Source organism: Oncorhynchus gorbuscha, linkage group LG18 (assembly GCF_021184085.1).
Source record: "Oncorhynchus gorbuscha isolate QuinsamMale2020 ecotype Even-year linkage group LG18, OgorEven_v1.0, whole genome shotgun sequence".
In the NCBI taxonomy this organism is placed as follows: domain Eukaryota; kingdom Metazoa; phylum Chordata; class Actinopteri; order Salmoniformes; family Salmonidae; genus Oncorhynchus; species Oncorhynchus gorbuscha.
The window spans coordinates 58,336,328-58,364,130 of NC_060190.1; the positions used below are offsets into that span (position 1 = coordinate 58,336,328).

General features: G+C 40.9%; 1 protein-coding gene across 1 annotated transcript in view; it reads left to right on the forward strand.

Annotated features, from left to right (window-relative positions):
• Nucleotides 1-27,803, forward strand: part of LOC124004018 (FYVE, RhoGEF and PH domain-containing protein 5-like) — a 66,602-nt gene that overhangs the window by 15,656 nt on the left and 23,143 nt on the right. Inside the window, 4 exon segments of the mRNA XM_046312749.1 lie at nucleotides 694-724; nucleotides 10,770-10,924; nucleotides 14,898-14,961; nucleotides 14,963-15,079. Coding sequence (XP_046168705.1) covers nucleotides 694-724; nucleotides 10,770-10,924; nucleotides 14,898-14,961; nucleotides 14,963-15,079 — 367 coding nt within the window.

Here is a 27,803-nt window from a genome sequence, read left to right on the forward strand (position 1 = left end):
CCTTGTTTTTATTACCAATTCTTTGGATATATCCATTATAATGATTCTGATAAGTGAATTCGCCTGGATCAGAGAAGCTGTCAGTCTAGTGAAGTTCATATGCGTGCCACAGTGGAGATTGCAAAAATATATATAATAATGCTTGATGTTGCACAGGTCAGATAGGCACACAGCAAGGCTTATATAACCCCCACTGCACCAAACCAATTCATGTCTAGATGTTTCTAAGTTTATATTAAGTTTATGCATGCCTGGCTGGGCAGTGGGACAGTGGCTGCGCATTGATACTTGAAATGTAATAATGGTCATCGTTTTACAACACTGAACAAAAAATATAAATACAACATGCAACCATTTCAAGATGTTACTGAGTTAAAGTTCATAGAAGGAAATCAGGTGGATGGATTATCTTGGCAAAGGACAAATGCTCACTAACAGGGATGTAAACAAATTTGTGCACAACATTTGAGAGACATTTCTGAGATCTTTTATTTCAGCTCATGAAACACGGGACCAACACTTTACATGTTGCGTTTATAATTTTGTTCAGTATATGTAAATCATGGGAAAGACTTTGCACCTTGTTCTTTTATATCCTGTTATAATCTCCTACTATATCTGAATGGATGTGTGAATGGATTCCCATTCAAGCTGACAATACAATATCACTAACTCTCTCTTGTTGTTTTTCAGACATGTAAATGCCCTCAAGGTCCTTCAAGAGGTAAGATAAACAAACTGATCAGCATCACTGTCAGTGAACAGACTAGAATGTATTCTGGAAAAGCCCTCTGAACACTACAATTAAAGGTCCCAAAAGCCATTGATAACAGCACTTCCTGTGTGTCTGCTCCTTGGTTTGTGGTGGTTCTCTCCAGCTGTCAGCCTGCACTGTGCTCAGGTTTATCAGTGTTTTTCCAGCTAGGTTGACTTCCTTGCCTTGACAACTTAGGCTGGTCAGCCCAGGGGTAGTCAGCCAGAGGATGACGCAGAAACGTACGCACCAGGCTTTGTTTTGGATGTCCTTGCACAAGCGCTCAGGCACAACCAAATTCGTTGACACCAGGGTACCTGACAAAGGTCAGGAATAGGTCAACCTTTTATTCAGTTGGTCAACCTTTTATTCAGTTATGCCTATTGTAACTTCACCTCTTCAATAAAAATGTTGGTACAAGATGGCAAGGGGATTGGTTCTTTGTACAAGTTGTCCTGGGCAGGAAATACAGCAGAAGTAGACAGCTTGAATGAGGGCAGTGCAGTGAGGAAAACAAAGGGTTGAACTGTTGATTCCCAGAGGTCAGTGATGCATTAAACACAGAAGTGTCATTCCTCTCCATTATTCTGTTCTGCATGTCAGAGTAAGTGTCCAGTCCAGATCCCATCAGGGTTGGCTGAAAGATGGACATATCCCAGTAAGGCACTGAAGCTCAACCTTCACATTTAGGATTGATTGAATGTGGTACTCTGAATAATTAATCTGATCCCATTTTGTTCTCAGAAGAATGTTGTATGTAGAGCTGGTGTGTGGTTACTTGGATAGTTGGAACCTGACAGGTTGAATCCAGGGAACCTCATCATTCATACTGGATACCCTTGAGCAAAGGCACAACCGGAATTAGTTAGTTAGGTATAGACCCATGATTTATGATTGTTTCATTTGAAAGCTGTAGTCTATGCAATTTGATCCAATTAAACAAGCTGAGTGATACATTTACTCTCCACTCTAATGATCGTACTCTATATCATTATTATACTTGGTTTATTAGATACTATAGTGTAGACATAATGATATTTATGGGATTGTTTTGTTTCTTTGTTATGAGTCTTTCATGTAAAGAGCGTTCTTATTGTCGTTATGGTTTTTCCCCATTTATTCTTAATCCTGCACACTTCCCATGTTTTTTAATACTGAACGCAGGTAGTTTAACCTTGGGTTTTTACCTTCACAATAATGTTATTATTTAAGCTACTTGTCCCTCATACCCAGAGCCGCCTCTTCCTGTAGGCAGACTATGCACTGCGTGTGGGGTCCTGTGGCAGCTAGGGGGCCCCTGACCAAATAAACTCAACTTACTGTTGAGTTAGAAAAGCAGTATACACAAAGTGTAATTTTGAAATTTGGTAGTACATTGGCAGGTCTCCTCTTTTTATGTCAGTCACCGACAGTCGCTCAATGATCTAATTTCAGATTTTGATTGCTAAATAAGGTAGTAATCTAGCAAGCTCTGTAAACCTTGTAGGCCTAATTATCCCCAAATTACCCACTAAGCACACAGGGCATGTGCCCGGGGGCCCTGACCTCCACAAGGCTGCCATTGATTTTGTTAGTCACTCTCACATAGATATCATTGTACCCGGCTCCACAAGGGGGCAAAAGGGGGCTTAGTCCCCTCAGTTGAAACGTGTGCCCAATACGTTTTAATTTTATGTTCCAATATAAAAATAGCAAATGTATTACTCAGCTTGTTTAATTGTTATTTTACTGCTGCTCTTTAATTACTTTTATTTGTTATCCATATTTTCTTAAGGTTGTATTCGGCACAAATTCTATTTTTCTTATTTGAAAAATGTGTGAGTGACAGGTTGGCGTAACATCTGTATCTGCGCTGTATCAGCACAATGGACATAACTCTCTGTGATGTGTGTAGGGAGGCTATGGAATGCCACTGGGGCGCAGGGTTTCCGTTAGCCTCTAATTGCCGGCTTTTGGCCGATAAAATGAATGAAAAGCCGATAAATAAGAGGAGAGGAGAGAGAAGGTGAGAGAGGAGCCTTGGCCTAGGATACTGTTCATTTCTAAGATGGAGGCCTTTTTCATTGAAGTAAAAAGAAAGTTAGAGAGTATGCTATTAGGGCCCCACAATGGAGGTGTCATAATACCTTAAAAACCTAGTGGTCAAACAGGGAAATGGTACCTATCATTTTTCCCCCAGGGAATTTTAGAAACACTTCAAATGATGGCTGTGTTTAGTGTACACCTACCCTGGCATGACATTTTAATAACCATTTAAATCTCTCGGACAAGGTGACTTTTATCAATATATTCGGCTCTATTTACTCTCAGATTTTGAAATGCTAATTAGCATCAAAGTAGACATCATGCAAGACTACAAATCCCTGCAAGCTCCTGTACGTCATGTCTAGCAAACATCTTAGCTAACAGGTATTGTGTACACTTAAAACTTGCACAAGACAGTTCAAAGAATTGTCAGTTTAAAGACATTTAGCCAATCTATCCATTACAAAATGTAATTGAAACTAACATTAGATAATTAACCCAGAGATATATTTTTTAGGATAATATAGCAGTTGATTGTGGCTTCTATCAGTGTAATTGTTTGCATCATTTCCAATCCTCCATATATTTTTTGTAAATATATATATTATGTTTAATATATATATATTTTAAATGTGTTTTCCTTCTTTATTATTTTCCCTTAATGCTGCCACCGCTCCCCTAATTGGAGTAAACTAATAAAATATATTTTCCTTCTTTATTATTTATGGGAACCATACAAAACACCAATATAGAAATATTGAACTAGAACACCCCCTAGTCACGCCCTTACCTACTACAACATAGAGAAACAAGGGCTCTCTATGGTCAGGGCGTGACAGTCTGTTGTAAAATAAATATCTTTAGCATATTGCTGTCATTTGTTGGGTATGTTAGGTGCTAGCTTTTCTTGGTAATTTATGCAATATAGCGTGTTCAAAACTTTTTTGAAGGTTCAAACCATTTCGCAAGTGTTTTGTTTCATTCTGTTGGGCCATTTTCTTTGGCCAAACGTTGTGTTTGCTGCAATATAATCCTGCTTGTATTTTCCCCATAAATAATGGCTTAACTTACTTTTGATATTACCCTAATAAAGTTGGGAAACTATGAAGGTTTGTTGGGGTGTGGCTACTAGCCGGTTATACTGCAAGCCTATGGTATGAAGGCAGGGCGCACAGGTGCTCCAACTGATTTCCGACAGTTTAACTTGAGGTGTGGAAGAATGTATTTGGCCTATCAGTTACTACTATAATCTAAAAATATAATGCTTATCTTTATAAAAAATATTCAAATAGAAAATTAACGTATTAGCTTCCTCCTCCTTTTTGAAATGTTAATACAGTGGACGCCTAATCCAATAGGCCTTGTAAGCAATGCCCGATGCATTTAGTGCTCAAATCTTCAACAGCTGAATCGTGAGGTGAACAATTATTGTTTTAGGAAAGTAAAAACCAAAGAAACAATAGGCTTTAAAAGTTTTGCATATGCGACACATTGGAACACAAGGAATAGTGTTTTTGTACAGTGCCTTCAGAAAGTATTCATACCCCTTGACTTGTGTTACAGCCTGAATTCAAAATGTATTCATTATACATTCTTTCACCCATCTACACACAATACCCCACAATGACAAAGTGAAAACTTGTTTGCACATTTATTGAAACATAAATACAGAAATATCTCATTTACGTAAGTATCCACACCCCTGAGTCAATACATTACCTTTGGCAGCGATTACAGCTGTGAGTCTTTCTGGGTAAGTCTCTAAGAGCTTTGCACACCTGGATTGTACAATATCTGCACATTATTGTTTTGAAAATTCTTCAAGCTCTGTCAAGTTGGTTGTTGATCATTGCTAGACAGCAATTTTCAAGTCTTGCCATAGATTTTCAATCCAATTTAAGTCAAAACTGTAACTACGCCACAATGTTAATTTCTTAGTTCACTTTAGTTCCTTATTGCAAACAGGCTGCATGTTTTGGAATATTTTCTATTCAGTACAGGCTTCATTCGTTTCGTGTCATTTATGTTAATATTGTGGAGTAACTACAATGTTGTTGATCCACCCTCAGTTTTCTCCTATCACAGTCATTAAACTCTGTAACTGTTTTAAAGTCACCATTGGCCTCATGGTAAAATCAGTGAGCGGTTTCCTTCCTCTCCGCCAATTGAGTTAGAAAGGACACCCATATCTTTGTAGTGACTGGGTGTATTGATACACCATACAAATTGTAATTCATAACTTTACTATGCTCAAAAGGATAGTCAATGTCTGCATAGATGCCCTTCTTTGCGAGGCATTGGAAAACCTCCCTGGTCTTTGTGGTTGAATCTGTGTTTGAAATTCACTGCTCAATTGAGGAACCTTACATATAATTGTATGTGTGGGGTACAGAGATGAGGTAGTTATTCAAAAATCATGTTAAACTGTAATGAATTTCCTCCTCTTCTTCCGAAGAGGAGAGGCGAAACGGATCAGAGGACCAATACGCGGCGTGGTAAGTGTCCATGGTTCTTTTTAATACGTTAAGTTACACATGAAACAACTGACTACAAAAAACAAGAAATGTGAAAACTCAAAACAGTCTTATCTGGTGCAAAGACAGAGACAGGAACAATCACCCACAAACACACAGTGAAACCCAGGCTACCTAAGTATGATTCTCAATCAGAGACAAAAAATGACACCTGCCTCTGATTGAGAACCATACTAAGCCGAAACATAGAAATACCCAAATCATAGAAAAACAAACATAGACTGCCCACCCAACTCACGCCCTGACCATACTAACTAAATACAAAACACAGGAAATAAAGGTCAGAACGTGACATAAACACTATTATTGCACACAGAGTAAATCCATGCAACTTATTACATGACTTGTTAAGCACATTTTTACTCCTGAACTTATTTAGTCCTGCCGTAACAAAGGGTTTGAATACTTATTGACTGAAGATATTTCAGCTTTTCATTTTTATTCACTTTGTGTGTAGACCAGTGACACAAAATCTCAATTAAATCCATTTTAAATTCAGGCCGTAGCACAACAAAATGTGGAAAAAGTCATGGGGTGTGAATACTTTCTGAAGGCACTGTAATTAGTTACCGTAAAGGTGGCTCTTCGGAAGAGGTAAGAAACAAATCAAATCAAATCAAATCAAATTTATTTTTTTCGTACATCAAATCAAAATCTTGCTTTAGTTTTGCCAAAACCTAGGAAGAAACTAGAGAGGTCCATGGGTCTGATAGGCTGCAGTGGAAATTATAAACAATCTAGCATATTTTTTTTAAATCAAAATCTTGCTTTAGTTTCGTAGGGCACTGTCCATGGGTCTGATAGAGCGCAGTGGAAATTTCACGTCAACCTAAAAGTTTGTGTGTATTGTCGTATAGCGTGATATAAACAGAATTCAATATATTTGTCAGAATGGTGGGGGTAGCTGGTGTATGCAGTCAGGCACAGGAGAACAGAGAATTGGGAGCAATGTAACTTTAATCAGAATAATGAATGGTGCTAAGTAAAACAATACACTTGCCCAAACACAAACATCAACCTGTACGGCATGACGAGGTACTCATAGTGGCCTGATGTGGTACTAAACACCGTCTTCCCCTCGTCTCCGTCCCGGATACGCACCAGGTTGTACGCGCTCCTGAGATCCAGTTTAGTGAAGAAGCACGCCCCATGCATTGACTCAATCGCCGTGGCGATAAGAGGTAGCTGGTAACTGTACCTCACAGTGATTTGATTGAGACCTCAATAGTCAATGCACGGGCGTAGACCTCTATCCTTCTTCTTCACAAAAAAGAAACTCGAGGAGGCAGGTGAAGTGGAGGGCCGAATGAACCCCACCCTGCGAATGTACCCTGCCCCAGAGATTCGGAGACATACTGTATGTTTCCATAGCCTCCGTCTTCTCTTACGACAGGGGATACACATGACTCCTGGGATGTGCTGCGTCTACCAGGAGATTTATCGCACAATCCCCCAGTCGATGGGGCGGTAATTGAGTCGCCTTCTTTTTACAGAAGACAAGAGCCAAATCGGCATATTCAGAGGGGATGCACACGGTGGAGACCTGGTCTGGACTTTCCACCGTAGTAGCACCGACGGAAACTCCTAACCACCTCCCTGAGCACTTTCGTGACCACCCCGTGAGAGCCCTCTGTTGCCACGAAATAGTGGGGTCATGACAGGTCAAACAGGGTAGGCCCAGCACCACTGGAAACGCAGGATAATCAATAAGGAGAGATTCTCCTTGTGACCCTCCTGCGTAACCATGCCCAGTGGAGCGGTGACCTCCCTAATTAGCCCTGACCCTAATGGTCGACTATCTAGGGTGTGCACAGGGAATGGCATGTCCACAGGAACAATGGGGATCCCTAAACTATGGGCAAAGGATCTGTCAATAAAATTCTCAACTGCGCCTGAATCTACGAGCGCCTTATGCTGGGAATGCGGGCAAAAATCAGGAAAATTATTCAACAAAAACATGTGAGCAACAGGGGGCTCTGGGTGAGCCTGGTGCCGACTCACCTGGGGTGACACGAGAGTGCCCTGCCTGCTGCCTCGACTCCCAGAGGAACCTCCCCAGCACCGACCGGCAGTGTGCCCTCTGCGGCCACAGATGGTGCATGGAACGGCCCCTCCTCTGGTCGCCCTAAGTGCAGCACCTCCCAGCTTCATGGGCGTTGCAGCGGTGGTGCTGTGGGATGGAACCAACAGACCCCGATCTGGACATCTGTGGGTAGCCATAGACATGTCCACTAGCTGGTCAAAGGTGAGTGTGGTGTCCCTGCAAGCCAACTCCCTACAGACGTCCTCACGCAAACTACAACTGTAGTGATCGATCAGGGCCCTGTCGTTCCATCCCGAGCTGGCGGCCAGGGTCCGAAAGTCCAACGCAAATTCCTGAAAAACAGGTGTGTAGAAACAAAGACAAAACAAATGGAAAATGAAAAGTGGATCGGCGATGGCTAGTAGACCGGCGACGCCGACCGCTGAGCGCCGCCCAATCAAGGAGAGGAACCCACTTCGGCCGAAGTCGTGACAATAATTCCAATGAAAGAACCCAAATCACGCCCCTGGGTATAGCTGGATATTGGTACAGTGTGTTTCATCATAGAAATGGATACATTAGATCATTTTTTTCTTGGTAGCCTATTGGACTTCGTGGTTGTAAATGGAACCGTATGTATTGGAAACGTGTTGGAGTTTGATTCACAGAAGTGTATTGTGCATCACAACGTGTTGCTGAACTCATGAGCAGCATGATTTTTCATGTCTGAAGCGGCGCTATAGGCCTATTGATTTGTCAAGACACCTGAGCGTGACTCTACATCACTGTAGACTGTTTGGGTTATCTGGATCTCCATTCGCCTTTTGTTTACTGTTAATGTAACTAGCCTGAATATACGTGGTGTCATGTCTTTATCGATCTGATATTTTGTTTACTGTTAATGTAACTAGCCTGAATATACGTGGTGTCATGTCTTTATCGATCTGATATTTTGTTTACTGTTAATGTAACTAGCCTGAATATACGTGGTGTCATGTCTTTATCGATCTGATATTTTGTTTACTGTTAATGTAACTAGCCTGAATATACGTGGTGTCATGTCTTTATCGATCTGATATTTTGTTTACTGTTAATGTAACTAGCCTGAATATACGTGGTGTCATGTCTTTATCGATCTGATATTTTGTTTACTGTTAATGTAACTAGCCTGAATATACGTGGTGTCATGTCTTTATCGATCTGATATTTTGTTTACTGTTAATGTAACTAGCCTGAATATACGTGGTGTCATGTCTTTATCGATCTGATATTTTGTTTACTGTTAATGTAACTAGCCTGAATATACGTGGTGTCATGTCTTTATCGATCTGATATTTTGTTTACTGTTAATGTAACTAGCCTGAATATACGTGGTGTCATGTCTTTATCGATCTGATATTTTGTTTACTGTTAATGTAACTAGCCTGAATATACGTGGTGTCATGTCTTTATCGATCTGATATTTTGTTTACTGTTAATGTAACTAGCCTGAATATACATGGTGTCATGTATATTTTGTTTACCAGGCTTTACTACTTGGTACCGCTGTTTTGTTCTGTTCCATTCATTCTCATTCACAGTTGTGTCCGTATTCTAAGTAACTAGCCTGAACTGCTATTCAGTATGTATGAATATCTAGGCTGCTACGTTTAGCATTTAGTTTACATTATTTTGTTTTGGTAAGACAGCTGTCTGTACAGCTGTATTCACATAGGCTGTTTGTAATAGGTGAATTACCCTATCTATCTTGTAGCCTATATTCATTACCGAAAACGGCCTGAATATACGTTACTGTGTAGGGCGATGTCCATTTAAGCTGATACCACGATCGGAGATTGGTGTGAAATCTGTAGTCTACCTGTTACTTCAAAATAACTCTATGATCTTAGAGTCTCAGCGTTTAACTTTATGTTTATGTTTAGCGTGATATAAGCAGAATTCAATATAATTCCAATGCAAGAAACCCCCCTCACCAATTTCAACTGCCAGCTTTTAGTCACTTTATCCTGGTGCCTGGTCTGGATATCATATGAGCATGGCATAAATCATGGCAAAATGTGTCAATTGCAGGAAATGTGCTCTAAAATGTTTCAATGTTTTTCTCTCTACCTCATGGCAAAACATATAAAATTGCAGGATATTACCTGATATTTTGTTTTTTAAATCTCACTTAGGGCCTCATGATATTTTTATTTTACTCTCCAAAACGATCTATATTTTGGCAGCACTGCTCATACCCACCTATCAGGCATTTTGACATCAAACCACACACACACACATCTGAAAAGATGTATCAAACAATTGTTCCATTGTTTGATAAGGAATAACACAAATACAAAGAATTTCCAGACACTGTCCCCAAATGGAAAGTGAAGATCTGCTTCTGAGTGTTCTTCTCCAGGGCTTTCCCAATGACAGGTTGAATATACAGTATGTTACTCAGACCTGACTTTTGATGTCTTTATAAAATGTGTCTATCAGGTTTGACCTAGCTTGACTGGCTGTTTTACCCACTGTCTAACGCTGTCATTTAACCTGAATATACGGCTTCATTCAATACACTGAGGCCGAAAAGGAGATTAGAGAAGTAGAGGGTAAAGCTGCTGACCTGTGTAGGGACTTAGTGAGCTGTGTGCAGGACAACAGTGTCCGTCCCTGGGGAGCTGGGCGGCCAGGACATAAAGTAGCAGGTCTGCTTCACAGCAGCAGTGATGAATGCTAACTCAGATGGGATCGATAGTAGATGATGAACGGGAGGTGCTAAAGTAAAGTGTCATACTTGTTTTATGTCTGCAGTGTTCTAAAACTGAAATTGATGAGGTCCAGACGATATTTTGTCCTTGTAGACACATTATGGCTTTATATTATAGATACGTGTTTGCTACCAGATAACCATACCAGGAGGGAGAATTGATATTGGTTAAGCATTTTGACACCTACAATCGATGAGTGAGCTTTCATGTTTTCGATCCCAATTGTTGGTGTAGATAAATGACCCTTCTCATGAGCATTCCCTCCTAGTGCCATAACTCCACTGGCCTTTGTAGCCTCTGTGGTCACACTGACACAACCACGTTTTAAAGGCTTACCATGGTTATGAACATATAAGTAATGTCAGTATGTTGATAAATGGTAGGGTTGTGTCAACAATGTATCAGCAACCAAAGTCATTATGTAAACCCATGGTATGTCTTTAACTCAGGTCCAACACACCTTTTCCTGAGTGGTAGCCTGAATATGGACAGGCAGAGATCACAGAGGGACACAGACTAAGTTGATACTGGATTACGTGGGGACGGGAAGAATGTTAAACTCTAGGAGAATCTGACCCATCACCCCGCTACCTCTCCCCCTCCTTATTTTGTTTCCCCCTCATTCTCCCCCTTCTGCTTCTCCCTTTATCCTTTCTCCCTGATATTTCTCTCTCATGCAGGACTTCAGGGCAGCAGTGTTGGAGGCGGTGGGGGAGGATGGGGAACCTGTGGTGGAGGAACAGAGGCTAGGGGAGATACTGGGCATGTCTCTCCCTGAGGTCTACATACTCCACAGCAACATCCTCATCGAGCTGGATGCACGCATCAGACAGTGGTGAGACATACAGTAGATAAAACACAGTGGGTATATGACAGTCTATATGCACTCATAGATAAATACCCACAGACTTGTAAACTCCATAGAATAAAGCCTGCAGAGTTTTGCATTTCAAGCACATCAAGTAGAATGATTGTAAATAGTATATTACCATACTGTATGTTTGTCAAATCAAATTGTGTTTGTCACATGCGCCGAATATAACGGGTGTAGACTTTACTGTGAAATGCTCACTTACGCACAGTTAAATAAAAATTATGACATGAGTAATAAAATACACAAGAATGGAGCTATATACAGGGAATACCAGTACCAGATCCATGTGGAGCTATATACAGGGAATACCAGTACCAGATCAATGTGGAGCTATATACAGGTTGTAACAGTACCAGATCAATGTGGAGCTATATACAGGGAATACCAGTACCAGATCAATGTGGAGCTATATACAGGTTGTACCAGTACCATATCAATGTGGAGCTATATACAGGTTGTACCAGTACCAGATCAATGTGGAGCTATATACAGGTTGTACCAGTACCAGATCAATGTGGAGCTATATACAGGTTGTAACAGTACCAGATCAATGTGGAGCTATATACATATTTTGTACCAGTACCAGATCAACGTGGAGCTTTATCGATCTGATATTTTGGTAATGTAACAGTACCAGATCAATGTTTATGTCTTTAATGAGGAGCTATATACAGGTTGTAACAGTACCAGATCAATGTGAAGCTATATACAGGAGTACCAGTACCAGATCAATGAGGAGCTATATACAGGTTGTAACAGTACCAGATCAATGTGGAGCTATATACAGGTTTTAACAGTACCAGATCAATGTGGAGCTATATACAGGGAGTACCAGTACCAGATCAATGTGGAGCTATATACAGGTTATACCAGTACCAGATCAACGTGGAGCTAATATACAGGTTGTAACAGTACCAGATCAATGTGGAGCTATATACAGGGATTTTGTTTACCAGTACCAGATCAATGCGGAGCTATATACAGGTTGTACCAGTACCAGATCAATGAGGAGCTATATACAGGTTGTAACAGTACCAGATCAATGAGGAGCTATATACAGGTTGTAACAGTACCAGATCAATGAGGAGCTATATACAGGTTGTAACAATACCAGATCAATGTGGAGCTATATACAGGTTGTAACAGTACCAGATCAATGAGGAGCTATATACAGGGAGTACCAGTACCAGATCAATGAGGAGCTATATACAGGTTGTAACAATACCAGATCAATGAGGAGCTATATACAGGTTGTAACAGTACCAGATCAATGAGGAGCTATATACAGGTTGTAACAATACCAGATCAATGTGGAGCTATATACAGGTTGTAACAGTACCAGATCAATGAGGAGCTATATACAGGGAGTACCAGTACCAGATCAATGAGGAGCTATATACAGGTTGTAACAATACCAGATCAATGTGGAGCTATATACAGGTTGTAACAATACCAGATCAATGAGGAGCTATATACAGGTTGTAACAGTACCAGATCAATGTGGAGCTATATACAGGTTGTAACAGTACCAGATCAATGAGGAGCTATATACAGGTTGTAACAGTACCAGATCAATGTGGAGCTATATACAGGTTGTAACAGTACCAGATCAATGCGGAGCTATATACAGGTTGTAACAGTACCAGATCAATGAGGAGCTATATACAGGTTGTAACAGTACCAGATCAATGTGGAGCTATATACAGGTTGTAACAGTACCAGATCAATGAGGAGCTATATACAGGTTGTAACAGTACCAGATCAATGTGGAGCTATATACAGGTTGTAACAGTACCAGATCAATGCGGAGCTATATACAGGTTGTAACAGTACCAGATCAATGAGGAGCTATATACAGGTTGTAACAGTACCAGATCAATGTGGAGCTATATACAGGTTGTAACAATACCAGATCAATGTGGAGCTATATACAGGTTGTAACAGTACCAGATCAATGAGGAGCTATATACAGGTTGTAACAGTACCAGATCAATGTGGAGCTATATACAGGTTGTAACAATACCAGATCAATGAGGAGCTATATACAGGTTGTAACAGTACCAGATCAATGCGGAGCTATATACAGGTTGTAACAATACCAGATCAATGAGGAGCTATATACAGGTTGTAACAGTACCAGATCAATGTGGAGCTATATACAGGGAGTACCAGTACCAGATCAATGAGGAGCTATATACAGGTTGTAACAATACCAGATCAATGAGGAGCTATATACAGGTTGTAACAGTACCAGATCAATGTGAAGCTATATACAGGGAGTACCAGTACCAGATCAATGAGGAGCTATATTCAGGTTGTAACAGTACCAGATCAATGTGGAGCTATATACAGGTTGTACCAGTACCAGATCAATGAGGAGCTATATACAGGTTGTACCAGTACCAGATCAATGTGGAGCTATATACAGGGAATGCCAGTACCAGATCAATGAGGAGCTATATACAGGTTGTACCAGTACCAGATCAATGAGGAGCTATATACAGGGAGTACCAGTACCAGATCAATGTGGAGCTATATACAGGTTGTAACAGTACCAGATCAATGTGGAGCTATATACAGGGAGTACCAGTACCAGATCAATGTGGAGCTATATACAGGTTGTAACAGTACCAGATCAATGTGGAGCTATATACAGGTTGTAACAGTACCAGATCAATGTGAAGCTATATACAGGGAGTACCAGTACCAGATCAATGAGGAGCTATATTCAGGTTGTAACAGTACCAGATCAATGTGGAGCTATATACAGGGTTGTACCAGTACCAGATCAATGAGGAGCTATATACAGGTTGTACCAGTACCAGATCAATGTGGAGCTATATACAGGGAATGCCAGTACCAGATCAATGAGGAGCTATATACAGGTTGTACCAGTACCAGATCAATGAGGAGCTATATACAGGTTGTACCAGTACCAGATCAATGTGGAGCTATATACAGGTTGTAACAGTACCAGATCAATGTGGAGCTATATACAGGGAGTACCAGTACCAGATCAATGTGGAGCTATATACAGGTTGTAACAGTACCAGATCAATGTGGAGCTATATACAGGTTGTAACAGTACCAGATCAATGTGAAGCTATATACAGGGAGTACCAGTACCAGATCAATGAGGAGCTATATTCAGGTTGTAACAGTACCAGATCAATGTGGAGCTATATACAGGTTGTACCAGTACCAGATCAATGAGGAGCTATATACAGGTTGTACCAGTACCAGATCAATGTGGAGCTATATACAGGGAATGCCAGTACCAGATCAATGAGGAGCTATATACAGGTTGTACCAGTACCAGATCAATGAGGAGCTATATACAGGTTGGAGTACAGATCAGTACCAGATCAATGATGTGGAGCTATATACAGGTTGTAACAGTACCAGATCAATGTGGAGCTATACCAGATCAATGTGGAGGAGTACCAGTACCAGATCAATGTGGAGCTATATACAGGTTGTAACAGTACCAGATCAATGTGGAGCTATATACAGGTTGTAACAGTACCAGATCAATGTACAGAGATACGAGGAATTTTAGGTAGATATGTGCATGAAGGCAGGGTAAAGTAACTAGGCATCAGGATAGACAATAATAAGAGTAAAATAAGGAACAGAGAAATGATAAGCAGCAGGAAATGATGAGTGTAAGTGTGTATGTGTGTCTATTCAGTAGCTCAGGAGGTATTGACATGTTTCTCTGACCATAATTCAACCATTTCCCTGTCAACTGGTATTCAATAACTTACATGTTAACTGTTATTCAATAACTTACCTGTCAACTGTTATTCAATAACTTGCCTATCAACTATTAGTCAATAACTTAAATGTAAACTATTATTCAATAACTTAACTGTCAACCAATCAATGTGGAGCTATATACAAACCTCAACATGATTCTATTCCCCATCACCAGGGAAGAGAGCCAGCAAGTGGTGGATGTTATCCTGTCTCGTCAGGAGGAGTTTGCTGTGTGGAGCTACCTACATCTCTAAGTACCAGATCGACCTATATACAGGGAGTACCAGCAGCATGTCCCTACTGGCAGAGAGCTGTAAACTCAACCCTGCCTTCCATGACATCGTCAAGCAGTTTGAGGTAAGAGGCTGGACTTAGTTTGAGCTTACAGACTACTTCTTAAAGTGGAAGTCCTCTAACTAAAAACTCAATGTGAGTTTATAGTCTGTAAATTAACCTCTGCATATGCAGGCTCAGAAACATCAGTCCTGGGGCTGTACCTGCCAGTCTCATGCAGGTTTCTCTATGAGCAGAGGGATTTACTATAACAATGTCTAAATTCAGGCAGGAGTTCCCTGTTCCATTTTTATAGCAGCTTTAGTTTGTTATCCAGACTCACTGGGAGTCAATGGCCTTTCCAAACTCTATTCTGCTCTGCTCTCCTATACAGGGACTGACCTTTTCAATGCGGAGCTCATGTTTGATACCTTTCACAGTCAATGAACACATATCTTTTTGTACTGTGAATCCCTTTATCTTGGCTGTCAACAGACCAGAGGAAGTAGTATCTGATACCAGATGTCTTCAAACTATATGCACAACTCCATAGTAAGCAAATGACTCCTCCAGTTGAGTAGGGAGATAGTAATCAAGGCCCCTAATGATGATGATAGGAACCATTAACCATGGCAGAGGATATTAAACATGCTCTCAGATAAGACCATTGGGATGCAACAATGGATTTCTCATTTCCACTCATTGGCTGACCTATAGACTTGATTCAGTGCTCATATAGTGGAAATCTCTCACATGCTCCAGGTTACCTAGCTTACCCTGTCAAGTCCTATTGATTGGTAACAGTAGAGTTAGCAGTTCGACTTGTAGAATGCTTGTTTATCTTTGTGCACGAATAATGCACTATTTCTATATTAAATTGACCTTTGTGTTATGAAGTAATTCAATTAATTTACCACATTAAATTGAATCACCTCAAGTTTCATTATAATTATGTTAATTTTGGAAATTAGTCTTGGCTCTACATGCTACCAAGATTCTACCCAAGACCGCCCACAGAGATGCATAACATACTGTTTCTTGCATATTTATCAAATAGCAGTTCCTCACCATATTTTGATGCATAGTGATTGGTGGACATAATGATTCTACGCATCTCAATGGTGATTAGGATCGCAACCCGACAAGGAAGCAACTGTCTCATAGCTCATGAATATTCAGGAGCAGCTGCCCTCACCAGAGATACTGTGGTTCCACAGGACTATGATAGGACAGGCAATGTAGGTGAGAGAGAGCGAGAGAGAGAAAGAACCTCACTTGCTTTGGCAATGTTAACACATGTTTCCCATGCCAATAAAGCTCCTTGAATTGAATTGAAAGAGAGTGAGAGGCAGAGGCAGCAGCAAAATAAATATCCTGCAGCAACAGGAAATGTGGAAATATTACATGGATTATAATTCATGGACATTTTTGTAGGGGGTTATATTTTTTCTAGGAAGAATCAAGTCAAATTTCAAAGTGGAAATTACAAACTTCAGAAGCCTTTTTAAACCTCAAATACACAGGAAATCCTGCAACATGGGGATCAAATTAAGATCGTACATCTGTAGATAAAATTGAATTTTCAGACAGAAACAAGCAGAAAGCAAATCTAGGGTTTTTTGCTCAAATATGAACACTGAGGAATATTATGAAGATGACTGTTATTCCTAGTTAAAAGCTTGTACTAGAAATAACATCCCCTATGCCTGGCTGTGTAGTGGTGTGGGGACTGCCAGGGGATTCCTTCTGTGTGACCTCCCCATAATGTAACACACAGGGCTGTCTGGAACAGTAGAGACCAATGTCACAGACAGACAGTTGAGAGAGACAGTAGGCCTTGTTTATACCTACTATTTATCCTGCTATGGCAGTTTAGCCAGTGAACAATGCAGGAAGTGGTTGTTCTTTCTTTCTTTCTTTCTCTCTCTCTCTCTCTCTCTCTCTCTCTCTCTCTCTCTCTCTCTCTCTCTCTCTCTCTGGAAGTGGAGGGTTAAGCTCTTTAAGCATTGGTCCAGCAGTCTTGTGTTGTGGGGTGTAATTTCATTGTGGATGTGGTGATGACAGTGATGAAGTAGCTACGGGCTGTGATCAGATCACCATAGGACCTTACAGGATTAGCCCCTCTTCAGCCAATTTGTTGTTTACTGTGCTGCTATGTACTGTGTGTGTGTGTGTGTGTGTGTGTGTGTGTGTGTGTGTGTGTGTGTGTGTGTGTGTGTGTGTGTGTGTGTGTGTGTGTGTGTGTGTGTGTGTGTGTGTGTGTGTGTGCGTGCGTGCGTGCGTGCGTGCGTGCGTGCGTGCGTGCGTGCGTGCGTGTGATGCAGCAGGTGCACAGAGAGAGATAAAGACAGTGCGATGGTGTGAAATCCCAGTATAGGCAGCTGGGCAATGAGGCAGACACAAGCTAATTAGAGATGCAGCCTCCTTTACAACTCCCCAATTAGATCAGCTGTGTGTGCAGCCAGTGAATCAGCTGGCCGTGTGTGTGTGTGTGTTTGTGTGTGTGCGCACTGGCATGTGAACTGCAGACATCTTCTCTCTTTGGCTCACTAACCCAAACAACTACTCACTAATTGTCGTCTTTGGCTCACTAACCCAAACAACTACTCACTAATTGTCGTCTTTGGCTCACTAACCCAAACAACTACTCACTAATTGTCGTCTTTGGCTCACTAACCCAAACAACTACTCACTAATTGTCGTCTTTGGCTCACTAACCCAAACAACTACTCACTAATTGTCGTCTTTGGCTCACTAACCCAAACAACTACTCACTAATTGTCGTCTTTGGCTCACTAACCCAAACAACTACTCACTAATTGTCGTCTTTGGCTCACTAACCCAAACAACTACTCACTAATTGTCGTCTTTGGCTCACTAACCCAAACAACTACTCACTAATTGTCAAGGTCTTTGGCTCACTAACCCAAACAACTACTCACTAATTGTCGTCTTTGGCTCACTAACCCAAACAACTACTCACTAATTGTCGTCTTTGGCTCACTAACCCAAACAACTACTCACTAATTGTCGTCTTTGGCTCACTAACCCAAACAACTACTCACTAATTGTCGTCTTTGGCTCACTAACCCAAACAACTACTCACTAATTGTCGTCTTTGGCTCACTAACCCAAACAACTACTCACTAATTGTCGTCTTTGGCTCACTAACCCAAACAACTACTCACTAATTTTGTCGTCTTTGGCTCACTAACCCAAACAACTACTCACTAATTGTCGTCTTTGGCTCACCACAGAAGCCACTTCCGCCTTTCAATTGGATCACAATTTATATGAACAAGCGACACTTGAGGAGCTGGTGTTCTGTCAGTAAGGTTTTTTGAAGGGATGTTGTTATTGAACAGGAAGGGGAACATTTTAAGGGTAATCCAAAGATAAAGGAAACCACACTGAGTGAATGTATTGTAGTATTTTATTGGGATTTTCTTCCCGGTGTGAACAGGAAACTAAACAACAACATAATATACCTAATATAATATACATAACACTACATAATATACCTAATATAATATACATAACACTACATAATATACCTAATATAATATACATAACACTACATAAAATACATAACACAACATAATATACCTAATATAATATACATAACACTACATAATATACCTAATTAATATACATAACACTACATAATATACCTAATATAATATACATAACACTCATAATATACCTAATATAATATACATAACACTACATAATATACCTAATATAATATACATAACACTACATAAAATACCTAATATAATATACATAACACTACATAATATACCTAATATAATATACATAACACTACATAATATACCTAATATAATATACATAACACTACATAAAATACATAACACTACATAATATACCTAATATAATATACATAACACTACATAAAATACCTAATATAATATACATAACACTACATAATATACCTAATATAATATACATAACACTACATAAAATGCCTAATATAATATACATAACACTACATAATATACCTAATATAATATACATAACACTACATAAAATACCTAATATAATATACATAACACTACATAAAATACCTAATATAATATACATAACACTACATAAAATACATAACACAACATAATATACCTAATATAATATACATAACACTACATAAAATACATAACACAACATAATATACCTAATATAATATACATAACACTACATAAAATACATAACACGACATAATATACCTAATATAATATACATAACACTACATAAAATACATAACACAACATAATATACCTAATATAATATACATAACACTACATAAAATACATAACACAACATAATATACCTAATATAATATACATAACACTACATAAAATACATAACCCAACATAATATACCTAATATAATATACATAACACTACATAAAATACATAACCCAACATAATATACCTAATATAATATACATAACACTACATAAAATACATAACACAACATAATATACCTAATATAATATACATAACACTACATAAAATACATAACACAACATAATATACCTAATATAATATACATAACACAACATAATATACATAACACAACATAATATACCTAATATAATATACATAACACTACATAATATACCTAATATAATATACATAACACTACATAAAATACATAACACAACATAATATACCTAATATAATATACATAACACAACATAATATACATAACACAACATAATATACCTAATATAATATACATAACACTACATAATATACATAACACAACATAATACCACATAATGATATATAATACTACATAATATCCTGCCTCTGCCTCATGCTTCAGAAACAGTAGATGGCTCCTGCCCTATAAGCCGTTCCGGGTCACACTAGCCAAGGCTCGTGCAAGGTCACCCTCCTATATACTAAAATGCATAATACAGTACAATGTATCAAAATGTCTGTCTCTTCACAGTCCTCGTTGTGCCGTAAGGTGTTCTCTGTTTTTTTATCTGTTTTTATTGCTAGCTTGAGTTACCTGGAGTGTTACCTGGGGTGTTACCTGGGGTGTTACCTGGGGTGTTACCTGGGTGTTACCTGGGGTGTTACCTGGGGTGTTACCTGGGTGTTACCTGGGGTGTTACCTGGGGTGTTACCTGGGTGTTACCTGGGGTGTTACCTGGGGTGTTACCTGGGTGTTACCTGGGGTGTTACCTGGGGTGTTACCTGGGTGTTACCTGGGGTGTTACCTGGGGTGTTACCTGGGGTGTTACCTGGGTGTTACCTGGGGTGTTACCTGGGGTGTTACCTGGGTGTTACCTGGGTGTTACCTGGGGTGTTACCTGGGTGTTACCTGGGGTGTTACCTGGGTGTTACCTGGGGTGTTACCTGGGATGTTACCTGGGGTGTTACCTGGGTGTTACCTGGGGTGTTACCTGGGGTGTTACCTGGGTGTTACCTGGGGTGTTACCTGGGGTGTTACCTGGGGTGTTACCTGGGGTGGCTGAGATTTCCATGTAGTCATGGCTATATTTAATACTGTGCATTTCCCTGCCTCTGTTCTGAGCTGGGGACTATGAAGAGACTGCTGATTGCATGTCTTGTGTTCTACCGATGAGTGTCCGAACTGTGTGCCAACTGCTTGAACAGATGGTTCGGTACCTTCAACACCTCGCACAAAGACCAGTAGTGATGCAGTCAAGCTCTCCTGAACTTAGAGCCAAGAGAGATTGACATACATGTTATTGGCATAACACTGAAGTCTGGGACCTATTTCCATTGTGGTCCTCTTGAGACAAGATGGCTAGACAAGATCGAACACAGTGAAATAATAAAACAAAAACAGAGAAGAAGATCATCTATCTCATCATTCCAGTTACATCATAGGGGTTATTCATATGGGCACAGAGGACATCAAACACATTTTTACTTTATTTTTAAAGCTGCCCAGAGAGGAAGTTGTTTTTATGAGCAGAAGCAACTCATTCCATTCTGAGGCTCCAGTATACAAGAGAGTACCTTTCCCAAAATTACTCCTGAACCTGTATAAGCACACATCAGCAACACCTGATCTGGTGCTGTGATTGTGTGCATACCTAACACGAGAAAAGTAATCAGATATCTGGGCGCAGGACCATAAATACTCTTGTAAACCAAACCTAGTCTAATCTAGGACACCCTAGCCTCAACAGGCAGCCAGTTTAGTTCCTGAAAGCAGCTCCTGCCTATGTCTGTATGTGATCTCTCCTTCAATACATCCCTGATCTGCTTATTCTGGGCTATGAGTTGTCTCTGCCCATAAAAACTATGTCCTCTCTGGGGCGGCGGGTAGCCTAGTGGTTAGAGCGTTGGACTTATAACCGAAAGGTTGCAAGATTGAATCCCTGAGCTGACAATGTAAAATTCTGTCGTTCTGCCCCTGAACAAGGCAGTAAACCCACTGTTCCTGGGCCGTCATTGAAAATATGAATTTGTTCTTAACTGACTTGCCTAGTTAAATAAAGGTAAAATAAAAATATCTGGAGCTTCCCCTTCATAGGTTTAGATAAGCCCCCAAACCAGGAAGTACTACCATAGTCAAAATGGCATTGAATGAGTGCAGTAGCTAGCACTCATGGAGTCCTTATCAAGCAGCTTGGACTTTCTAGCCAAAACTTTAACATTAACCTTCCCTAGCACTTTATTGGCCATGCTCACACCTCCCAAGCTTCCATCTAGGATACATCCCAAGTAGCTAACAGAAGTTTTAGTAGTCAGCACATCGCCCCCTAACACTAATTTCAGAGGAACTACTGAACTTAGGCCTGTATCCAAAACGAATTGCTTCAGTTTTCCCTAAGTGCAGAGATAGCTTATTATCTCCAAGCCATTTGCTAATGTTAGTAAGCTCTGTGCAACATAGTTTTACTTTTGTGAGACAGCAGAAGTGTAGAGTCATCCGCATAAAGAAAAGATGGCAAGATCAAGCATCTTTCATGTCATTAATATACAATAAAAACAGCAAAGGCCCAAGCACACTACCCTGTGGAAAGCCACAACTCATTAGTTTTGCCTGAGACAGTGAACCATTAACCTCTACTACTTGCTCCCTTCCTGGTGAATAGGACGATACCCAGCCTAGAGGGATACTGCTTAACACCAGTGCCTACAGTTTGGAGATTAGGGGACAGTGGTTAACTGTATCTAAGGCCTTCTGTAGATCAAGCAGTATCATTCCACACAGATTTCCCTCAAACTCTTTCCTGATGAAGTCAGTCAAGTAAAGTAGACATGAATCACTGGAGTATGTTTTTCTAAAACCAGACTGAAAATAATACATTACACCCTGTTTGTTAACATATTCATACATTTTGCTCATGTACAACTCTCTCCAGGATCTTTGATGATACACAGAGGATAGATACAGGCCTATAATTCCCAGAGTCAGACTTTATCCCCTTCTTATATAGAGGTATAATATTAACTTGTTACCAAGATGGCGTAGCAGTGCAGAAGTGTTTTGTTCGTCCTCTCGTGTACTTCTGTATTCTTTTGTTGTGTATGTATTTCAATTTTATTTTCAATCTCTTTTCCATTTTAATTCAATTATACCTTCAGGTAACCTGCCTCACCCAATGAGATACGGAACCGCTGTTATTTTACATTTTTAGAGAACCACCTAGCCATCAGAAGCTAACCAGCTAATTAGCTACAAGATATTTAGTCATTGTTAGCCACTGCTAGCGGCCTTTACCTTCTACATACAGATACCAGACCTTTTTTTTCAGCCTGGATAATACTCGCCAGCCTACCAGTATCGGACTGTCTCTCCACGACATAGCCGGATTCTTGCCGTAATGCCTGGACCATTACTCCTGATCTTCACAGCTAGCTAGCACCCACCGAGTTACCCAGTACCGAAGCTTTCCCTGAGGCCCACCTCCCGGTCTACTCAGTTGTTCACCCGGACTCCACCCAAACGCAGCTAGAACCCACTACTCCACCGGATCCTTGCCGTAAGCTCTGTACCTTGGCACCGGATCACCGCTGCTACCGAGTGGCTATAGTGGCTAACGCCCCTGCCCTGAAGCTAGCACCAGTTAGCCGTTTGCCAGGCGCATCTCTCGGCTAGCAAACTAAATTACTACAACTACAATACCTCTTTCGCCATCTGGCTTGGATCATTTGTCGACACGGCGCCCCGCCGCACCACCACGACTGGTCTGTCGACGAATACTCCATCCGCTGTGCCTTCAACCGGCCTCTGTCGGACGTCGGGGCAGACGTTTCTACTAGCCCTGGGCTACTAACTTTAAACACTGCGTCGCCCGCGTGCTAGCGGGCGAGATAGATAGAACTGCCAAAGGAGACAGCCTCCAGCTGTGCCCTGAACAGCATTTGTGAATTGATCGCCCCCCATATAGCTTCAGAGTTCGTTCTGTTAGGTGACCTAAACTGGGATATGCTTAACACCCCAGCAGTCCTACAATCTAAGATAGATGCCCTCCCCATCTCACACAAATCAGCCAACAGCTCCGCCCCCCCGCAGCTACTCGCCCAAGCCTCCCCAACTTCTCCTTCACCCAAATCCAGATCACAGATGTTCTGAAAGAGCTGCAAAACCTGGACCCGTACAAATCAGCTGGACTAGACAATCTGGACCGTCTCTTTCTAAAACTATCCGCCGCCATTGTTGCAACCCCTATTACCAGCCTGTTCAACCTCTCTTTCGTTTCGTCCGAGATCCCTAAAGATTGGAAAGCTGCCGCGGTCATCCCCCTCTTCAAAGGGGGTGACACCCTAGACCCAAACTGTTACAGACCTACAGTGGGGAGAACAAGTATTTGATACACTGCCGATTTTGCAGGTTTTCCTACTTACAAAGCATGTAGAGGTCTGTGATTTTTATCATAGGTACACTTCAACTGTGATAGGCGGAATTTAAAACAAAAATCCAGAAAATCACATTGTATGATTTTTAAGTAATTAATTTGCATTTTATTGCATTTTATTGCATGACATAAGTATTTGATCACAACCAGTAAGAATTCCGGCTCTCACAGACCTGTTAGTTATTCTTTAAGAAGCCCTCCTGTTCTCCACTCATTACCTGTATTAACTGCACATGTTTGAACTTGTTACCTGTATAAAAGACACCTGTCCACACACTCAATCAAACAGACTCCACAATGGCCAAGACCAGAGAGCTGTCTAAGGACATCAGGGGTAAAATTGTAGACCTGCACAAGGCTGGGATGGGCTACAGGACAATAGGCAAGCAGCTTGGTGAGAAGGCAAAGAGAAGGCGAAGTTCAAGATGACGGTCAATCACCCTCTGTCTGGGGCTCAAAGCAAGATCTCACCTCGTGGGGCATCAATGATCATGAGGAAGGTGAGGGATCAGCCCAGAAGTACACGGCAGGACCTGGTCAATGACCTGAAGAGAGCTGGGACCACAGTCTCAAAGAAAATCATTAGTAACACACTACGCCGTCATGGATTAAAATCCTACAGCGCACGCAAGGTCCCCCTGCTCAAGTCAGCGCATGTCCAGGCCTGAAGTTTGCCAATGACCATCTGGATGATCCAGAGGAGGAATGGGGGAAGGTCATGTGGTCTGATGAGACAAAAATAGAGGTTTTGGACTAAACTCCACTCGCCGTGTTTGGAGAAATAAGAAGGATGAGTTCAACCCCAAGAACACCATCCCAACCGTGAAGCATGGAGGTGGAAACATCATTCTTTGAGGATACTTTTCTGCAAAGGGGACAGGACGACTGCACCGTATTGAGGGGAGGATGGATGGGGCCATGTATCGCGAAATCTTGGCCAACAACCTCCTTCCCTCACTCAGTAAGAGCATTGAAGGTGGGTTGTGGCTGGGTCTTCCAGCATGACAACGACCCGAAACACACAGCCAAGGCAACTAAGGAGTGGCTCGGTAAGAAACATCTCAAGGTCCTGGAGTGGCCTAGCCAGTCTCCAGACTTGAACCCAATAGAAAATCTTTGGAGGGAGCTGAAAGTCTGTATTGCCCAGCGACAGCCCCGAAACCTGAAGGATCTGGAGAAGGTCTGTTTGGAGGAGTGGGCCAAAATCCCTGCTGCAGTGTGTGCCAACCTGAGAACTACAGGAAACGTATGATCTCTGTAATTGCAAAGGTTTCTGTACCAAATATTAAGTTCTGCTTTTCTGATGTATCAAATACTTATGTCATGCAATAAAATGCTAATTAATTACTTAATAATAATAATAATAATATATGCCATTTAGCGGACGCTTTTATCCAAAGCGACTTACAGTCATGTGTGCATACATTCTACATATGGTGGTCCCGGGAATCGAACCCACTACCCTGGCGTTACAAGCGCCATGCTCTACCAACTGAGCTACAGAAGGACCACAATGAAAAAAATCATACAATGAGATTTTCTGGATTTTTGTTTTAGATTCCGTCTCTCACAATTGAAGTGTACCTATGATAAAAATTACAGGCCTCTACATGCTTTGTAAGTAGGAAAACCTGCAAAATCGGCAGTGTACCAAATACTTGTTCTCCCCACTGTATATCCATCCTGCCCTGCCTTTCTAAAGTCTTCGAAAGCCAAGTTAATAAACAGATCACTGACCATTTCAAATCCCACTGTACCTTCTCCGCTGTGCAATCCGGTTTCCGAGCCGGTCACGGGTGCACCTCAGCCACGCTCAAGGTACTGAATGATATCATAACCGCCAGCGATAAAAGACAGCACTGTGCAGCCGTCTTCATCGATCTGGCCAAGGCTTTCGACTCTGTCAATCACTGTATTCTTATCGGCAGACTCAACAGCCTTAGTTTTTCTAATGACTACCTTGCCTGGTTCACCAACTACTTTGCAGACAGAGTTCAGTGTGTCAAATCGGAGGGCATGTTGTCCGGACCTCTGGCAGTCTCTATGGGGGTACCAGAGGGTTCAATTCTCGGGCCGACTCTTTTCTCTGTATATATCAATGATGTCGCTCTTGCTGCGGGCGATTCCCTGATCCACCTCTACGCAGACGACACCATTCTGTATACTTCCGTCCCTTTCTTGGTCAAATCCATAACTCTATATAATACTTCTTGACTTGGTTGCTTCCATGCAAACCAGAACTGGGGGGCAGCTTGCTAACCAGCTTTCTGGCAACAGAAGTAAAAAAATAGTTGAATTCATTGGCAACCTCTGCTTTTTCATATACAGTTGAAGTCAGAAGATTGCATACACCTTAGCCAAATACAATTAAACTCAGTTTTTCACAATTCCTGACATTTAATCCAAGTAAAAATTCCCTGTTTTTGGTCAGTTAGGATCAGCACTTTATTTTAAGAATGTGAAATGTCAGAATAATAGTAGAGAGAATGATTTATTTCAGCTTTTATTTCTTTCACCACAATCCCAGTGGGTCAGAAGTTTACATACACTCAATTAGTATTTGGTAGCATTGCCTTTACATTGTTTAACTTGGGTCAAACATTTCGGGTAGCCTTCCACATGGTTCCCACAATAAGTTGGGTGAAATTTGGCCCGTTCCTCCTGACAGAGCTGGTGTAACTAAGTCAGGTTTGTAGGCCTCCTTGCTCGCACATGCTTTTTCAGTTCTGCCCACAAATGTTCTATATGATTGAGGTCAGGGCTTTGTGATGGCCACTCCAATACCTTGACTTTGTTGTCGTTAAGCCATTTTGCCACAACTTTGGAAGTATGCTTGGGGTCATTGTCCATTTCGAAGACCCATTTGCGACCAAGCTTTAACTTCCTGACTGATGTCTTGAGATGTTGCTTCAATATAGCCACATACTTTTCTTTCCTCATGGTGCTATCTATTTTGTGAAGTGCACCAGTCCCTCCTGCAGCAAAGCACCCCCACAACATGATGCTGCCATACCCTGTGCTTCACGGTTGGAATGGCGTTCTTCGGCTTGCAAGCATAACCCTTATTCCTCCAAACATAACAATGGTCATTATGGCCAAACAGTTCTATTTTTGTTTCATCAGACCAGAGGAGCAGTATGGCTTTTTTATGGCGGTTTTGGAGCAGGGGCTTCTTTCTTGCTGAGCGGCCTTTCAGATTATGTTGTTATAGGACTCATTTTTACAAGCAAAGAGGCACTGAGTTTGAAGTTGGCCTTGAAATACATTGACTGGTACACCTGCAATTGACTCAAATGATGCCAGAAGCTTCTAAAGCCATGACATAATTTTCTGGAATTTTCCAAGCTGTTTAAAGGCACAGTCAATTTAGTGTATGTAAACTTCTGACCCACTGGAATTGTGATACAGTGAATTATAAGTGAAATAATCTGTCTGTAAACAATTGTTGGAAAAATTACTTGTGTCATGCACAAAGTAGATGTCCTAACTGACTTGCCAAAACTAGTTTGTTAACAAGAAATTTGTGTAGAGGTTGAAAAACGTGTTTTAATGACTTCAACCTAAGTGTATGTAAACTTATGACTTCAACTCTACCATCTCCCCCCTGATGTTCCGTCCAATACTGTTTAGTTTGTTTTTGCTAGTACTACTACAGCCTAGTTCCTTAAATGATTTCAAAGTCTTTTTAGGGACTTTTTTGGTCTCAATTATTTTCTCAGCAAAGTAACCCCTCTTAGCTTCATCCATCCTGCTCTGTGCTTCATTTCTGTGATGTTTATACAGGATGAAATCATGCTGCTCTTGAGCATTCTTTATTTTTTTATTCCTTGCTTGGAAAGATTCTAGAATCTCATGATTAAACCAAGGGCTAGATCTCTGCTTTACCCTGACCCGTCTAATGGGAGCCATCCCATTCACCACATCAAGTAATCTACATTT